This window comes from Phaenicophaeus curvirostris, chromosome 1 (assembly GCF_032191515.1).
Source record: "Phaenicophaeus curvirostris isolate KB17595 chromosome 1, BPBGC_Pcur_1.0, whole genome shotgun sequence".
Lineage (NCBI taxonomy): Eukaryota > Metazoa > Chordata > Aves > Cuculiformes > Cuculidae > Phaenicophaeus > Phaenicophaeus curvirostris.
Window position 1 is genome coordinate 33,176,562 of NC_091392.1, and position 6,000 is coordinate 33,182,561.

The following is a 6,000-nucleotide window of genomic DNA, read 5'->3' on the forward strand; positions in this document are numbered from 1 at the left end:
GTTCAGGGCCACAGGCAGCTAAGAGATGCGTGTTACATTTCCCAAGCCAGGGCTGCACAGGAGTATGCACAGGACAGACCTGCAAGTGTGAAAGGTATTTGCCAGTACAAAGAAAAAAAAACCCAAAAAAAAAGGAGGCAAGTGCTGTGGGGGTGGTAGGGAGCCACTTAGAAAAGAAGGTACAGGATGCCTTCCACCATCTTCAGTTGGCCACAGAGAGGATGTTTTCCAAGACTCAGCTCTGGACTCAAGCACCTAATACATATCCACGCCTTCTTCCAGGTGTCTAAACCCCTACTGATTTTCCTCTTAAAGATAAAAAAAACAATACAGTGTTGACATTTTCAAAAACCCATAAATTTTAAGTTTTGCCATTATGATTTTGAGTTCTCCTGTAAATGAGGTTAACTAGATGAGTTAGTAGACTACATCACTCACTGCTTAAAAATCTAGTGCAAACATTTGTCTGGCCACAGACTAGAGAGAAATCCCTTTGTTTAACACCTGGACCCATTAGCTACATAGATTTGAAATTCTCATACTGCATTCTTAAATGTAAAGACTGAAAAAGTATGCTGTTACAAAGAACTTGATGGGAATCAACCTTGGTCCTCTAAAGCAGACAGCAGAGACAGTTTTTACCCTTAAACTTAATTCAATATTTGGCTTTAGCCTGTAGGGATTATAAGAACTATGCAAATAAACAGCCAAAATTCAGTGAAGTTATGGCTGTTAGCGCCTAATATGTTACTGTACTTCATGCTTCAGACAAGACTTGGGAATCAGTAATTATTTCAACAAAGAGCTTTCAACATTAGTGCTAAAAACCTGCATTTCTTCATTTCATCTAAAAACCCTGCAAGAGGTTTATTTAAAATATGTTTGCCTAAAGGACCTACCAGACAGTAACAGACGAGAGCAGATTTGTTCTGCTGGAGTTATAACATGTTAGGAAAAAAAAAAAAAAAGTCTGGCAGAGTGCTTAAACTATAAAAATCCTGCAATTACAACCACTGCTGTGCATGATCACCACACTGGAGCCAGACACTTTCACTCATAGCTCAAGCTCACATCCATCTGGAGTCTATCAAGGCAACCGTGAGCGTAACAACTTACACTCCGTTTCAAACTATTTTTTTGGTGTTTGTTTTTTAACGCTAAAGATACCCTCAGATTTCCCACGTAGCACCTACTTTAAAAATACATATGCATACAAAAATCCTCATTCCTGCTTTACTTACAGCAGGTTGTCAAACACAAGCTGCAAGATACCCAAAGCAAACCAACAACCACACCCTTCCCAGACACTACTGAATTGCCTGTTTCACGTGAATATATGCATGCTTGTCTACTTCTGGATAAAATATGCATGATAAATATTTTATTAAACACTACTTCGGTGCTACTGTCACGAGAAGCTTCACAAAAAAAGGCTGGCAAGTTACATTTTTAAGTTAAATCAGAGTGGCTGGAAGTGAACCAAGAGTTAAAATATTTCTCTTACTAATATTCTAAGTGAAACTTAAGCCTACAGAAGTTTCTGAAACTTGGAATCACTGGATCAGGGGCATTTGTTACCTACAAAAATCTATCATCCCTGTCACAAAGCTACACATACACTTCAGTCCAATACACTTCAGTCCAATACACTTCAGTCCAATACACTTCTAAATGTATCTTAAAACAAGTAAGGAAAGGTTTAAAAATTAATCAGTATTTTTCCTTCACAGAAATGGAATCAACAACATTAAAACACTAAGACCATTACTATGCATTTTCCATTTCTGAATTTTCCTTGTCAAAACTACATTACAAGTGGGGATAAAATCTCCCATTTTGCTACTGGAATTTCAAAAGCTGTGAAAGATAGAACAGTGAATGCACTCAGAAATTTTAGAAATCATTTTTATATTAAGAAATACTTTATAACAATAAATATATAACTGTTCTTCACCTCAGATTTCTAATAGAAGTGATTGAACGTTTCAGTAGAACTGCCTCCCCTTGAAAAAGCATGCCATTGGTTTCAAGGCCCTTTAAGAACCTACTTTATGAAAAAAACTACCTTCTATGTTCCATTATGTTTGTATGGCCATCTTTTTTAACTCACAAGTCCCTGCATTAGGAAGCTGAAACGTAACTCTGAACATCAGTGTGCATGTGATAAAAAAATTTATACAAAGGGCAAATGCATAGACAGCGAGCATTTCTTCACGCATTTCATAAATGTAACTTTTAAACTCTAACTTAATTTACAACACTTAGTCACAATTATAATCTTCTTCCTTAGAGAACTCTGAAACCTGAGCCCCAAGTCAAATTTTAAAATGCAAATCCAGCAACAGCTTCTTAATCAGTCCCACTGGGGCCTATAGAGCTGCTAATTCAGCAGAAATCAGGAGAGCTGAAAAACAAAAAGCCAGGCTGTAGCTGTTTTAAGACACTGATCCAAAGTGACTCATAAATCAGCTTGCTATGTTCAAGTTTTAGTCTGGAAAATATTGAAAAACAGCTGTGAAAACCATACGGCCCTTTTTTTCTGCCAATTCTAGTAGAGAACTAGAGGATTTTTAAAATGTAAGTATTAAAGATGTAACACAAACACAAGTGAAAGCCACCTTTCAGACCTTCCCTCCTGCTCCACCGACAGTTTTAGCATTCCTCAGTGAACCTGGTGAGGGGTACAGCAATGCCACCGGGAGTCTGCACACATGGAGGAGGACACTGGCCAATGCTCAACACTTTACCACTCTCCTTTCCTCCCTCCGCCTCTGGTTCTGCCATACCAGCTTTAACAAAGCCACATTCTTGCAATCTCAGAACACAAATCCTGGAAGCAAATCAAAATCTAACTTCAGAATTATTTGTACCCAAAACCATAACAGATGTTTATCAGTCCTCAGTGGACTGTATACTCTGTATACACTACTTACACCTCATTTTGTGAAGCCATTTCCGTACAAAGCAGGAGCCTCACACTTGCCACCACGAAAACGGCAACAACTCCATATTTAAGATCATTTTCTTATTTCCCTCCTTGTCCACTCTGAGCTCACACCGCCTTCCCACATTAGACACTCTCATTTTACTTCACCGGGGTATGTGAACACAAAAGGAATGAAAGAGTCCAATGGTGCTTCAGAAAGCCAACATCATCCAACCCACCCTCCACCTGGGAGAGTACACAGACTGGCAGAGGAAGGTGTAAAGCCTAGACATTCTTAGGCACAAGAGCTTTCCCTCTCCTGCTTGGGAGATCTCGCCTGCATATGTTGAGAATGTGGTGTAATAGCTGTTGTTTTCCAAAAGAGGACTGGAAAGCCTGCAATTAAACTACTAGCCTATAGCTACATCCACCATGGACTTCCATGGAAAACACAGTAAACATATACCAATAAAATTCATAAACAGTCTTTTACAATTTGTAAATGCAAAGTTTGTTGCAACAATAATCCAGACTATTCAAAACTTTCTCGTGCGTGTAAAACTGAAATGCCTTATAATCTTAAACATTACACAATCCCAGCTCCAAGTACTGGAGCACGGGGAGGTAACAGACAACACTACACTCTTCCTTGCTCTCTGACTAAAGAAGAGGGGAAGGAAGAAAGAGCAGGGCACTTCTAAGGCATTTGACACAAACAAAAGAAATATTTACACAAAGCGACCAGACCACATGGTTTGGTGACACCTACAAAGATGTACTCCTGTGAGTTTAAGGGCGAGTGACACAGCTGTCCAATGAGTAATCACAGCAGGGTTTCTTACAACATACCAAAGCTTATTTATTCAAGTGGAACTTATTTTCTCACACTTTTAAAGGAATGTGAACTTACATAAGGACAATTTACACTACCAAGGGAATTCTAATTAGAAAAGCCTCTCTTGGGCTACCAAAAAAAAGCCCTACAATGTGTTTCATTGTCCCTCAGTAACATAAGTGGAAAAGACAAATTTGGATTACTGCTGCTAATGCAAACCGTTTTTTAAAGCAACTCCAAAAAACAGATTTATGCGATTCCCCCCCCTTGTTCTTTGGTTTAGCGTGCTGTCGTACCTGACTTTTAACTTAAAAACGCTAAAGAAAGGTAAGCTAAGAAACTAAGCTATGAAGCCTAGCTTAGTATCAAAAAAGTTTCACAAGAAAACTTACGTTAGCTCACTGAAACAGTTAAAAAGAACAGGCGGGATGAAATTTAATTGGAGGCAAAGCCATTTATTGAATGTAAAGCAGATCCAGCATTTGATTCCTAGGCCTCAATCACGTAATCCAAAAGCGGAAAAAAAAAAAAAGTTTCATTCCCCTTACACTTTCCTATGCCTCTCCTGGAAATATTCACCTCCCAGAGCCATTCCTGTGTTCAGTTCCATATGGTGTCAATACAGCCATCCACATTTCATAAGTAAAGCAGCATGACCTCCAGACGAGGCAATTGAACGGAATTAGCCACAACTAATTGAAAGTCTTCCTGTTTACTTTAAAGTCCTTATCTCAATCTGCTTTGGAAATGTAATAGAAAATTAATACGACTAATAGAGAATCTTTGAGTGACAAGAGATTAAAGACAACCGTGAACAGTCCCTCAGGTATTTTCAGGATTTTAGAAAGCTCCCATAATTTACGCTTTGCCTATAAAAAGTTTGTCACTGGAAGTAAATTTTCTCCAGGTGGCATTTCGGGACGTGTTACTGCGGGCTCGGAGACTTGGTGACACCGGCCCAAGAGGGGCAAGCTCTGGTGTTCACCATTAAACCCAAAACTACCGGGGAATGAAGAATCATAGAATAGTTTGGGTTGGAAGGGACCAACCATCGAGTTCCAACCCCCTGCCATGGGCAGGGACATCCCACCAGATCAGGCTGCCCAAGGCCCCATCCAACCTGGCTTTGAACACCTCCACGGAGCGGGCATCCATAGAATCAGCGAATAGTTGAGGTTGGACGGGATCTTAAGGATCACGCAGTTCCAGCCCCTGCAATGGGCAGAGACACCTCCCACCAGCCCAGGCTGCCCAAGGCCCCATCCAACCTGGCCTCGAACACCTCCAGGGATGCGGCATCCATAGAATAACTGGGGTTGGACGGGATTTTTAAGGATCACCCAGTTCCAACCCCCTGCGGTGAGCAGGGACATCCCACCAGGTCAGGCTGCCCAAGATCCCATCCAACCTGGCCTCGAACACCTCCAGGGACGGGGCAGCCACAGCTTCCCTGGGCAACCTGCGCCTCACCACGCTCACCGTGCGCTGCACAAACAAACCCGAGGCCAGTTTCCCCGCCACGCAAACTCCCATTAACCCGCTGATGAGCGCACGGTCCCCAGGCCAGACACCGGGACCCTGACCCCTCCCCATCCCCCCCACAGCAGCACCCCCGGTGCCGGCTCCGCGGGTCCCCGCCGGCTCGGCGTCCCGGGCCGGTTACTCACAGCTGCGCCGCCCCCGGCGGCAGCCGCTCGGGCAGGCGGCCGGGCTCCAGGCGGCGGCAGGCGACGAGGCGGCCGTGGCAGCGACAGGGCGCGGGGCAGCGGGTTCCAGCGGCCGCGCCGAGCAGCGGCGGTAGCAGCAGCAGCAGCGCCAGGAGGGCGGCGGGCGCCGCGCGGGGCATGGCGGCTCCAGGCTGCCCGCACCGCCGCCTCCCGCCTTCGCAGCGCGGGTGCCCCGGAGCCGCCGCCGAGGGGGGAAGGCGGCGGGGAGTACGGGGAGGGCGGATAGGAGGGGAAAAAAAAAAAAAAATCAAATAAAAAAAAAGTAATGGGAGAGAGCGGGAGGGGAGGGTCCTGCGGCCGCATTCCTCCGCCCCTCGCTGCCCCCTCCCCCTGCCGCGGGGGCGGCCCCGGGCGCTGCTGCCGCCGCGGGGTGAGCCGAGCGCCCCCCGTCCCGTCCCGCGCCGCTCCCTTCCCATCCCAGTCGCCCCGACGGGTTCCCGGCCGAGCTGGGGGTCACTCGCATGTAAAAGGTGAGGTGAGGTTAACTCCTGCCTTCCGGGTCCTGCGCGGCT

The 6,000-nt window shown here is 45.0% G+C and overlaps 1 protein-coding gene across 1 annotated transcript in view; it reads right to left on the reverse strand.

Moving 5' to 3' along the window:
- LRIG3 (leucine rich repeats and immunoglobulin like domains 3) overlaps nt 1–5,607 on the reverse strand; it is a 40,406-nt gene extending 34,799 nt beyond the window's left edge. The window contains exon 1 of the mRNA XM_069852172.1: nt 5,429–5,607. Coding sequence (XP_069708273.1) covers nt 5,429–5,607 — 179 coding nt within the window. The remainder of the gene's footprint in view (nt 1–5,428) is intronic.
- Nucleotides 5,608–6,000: the final 393 nt, after the last annotated feature.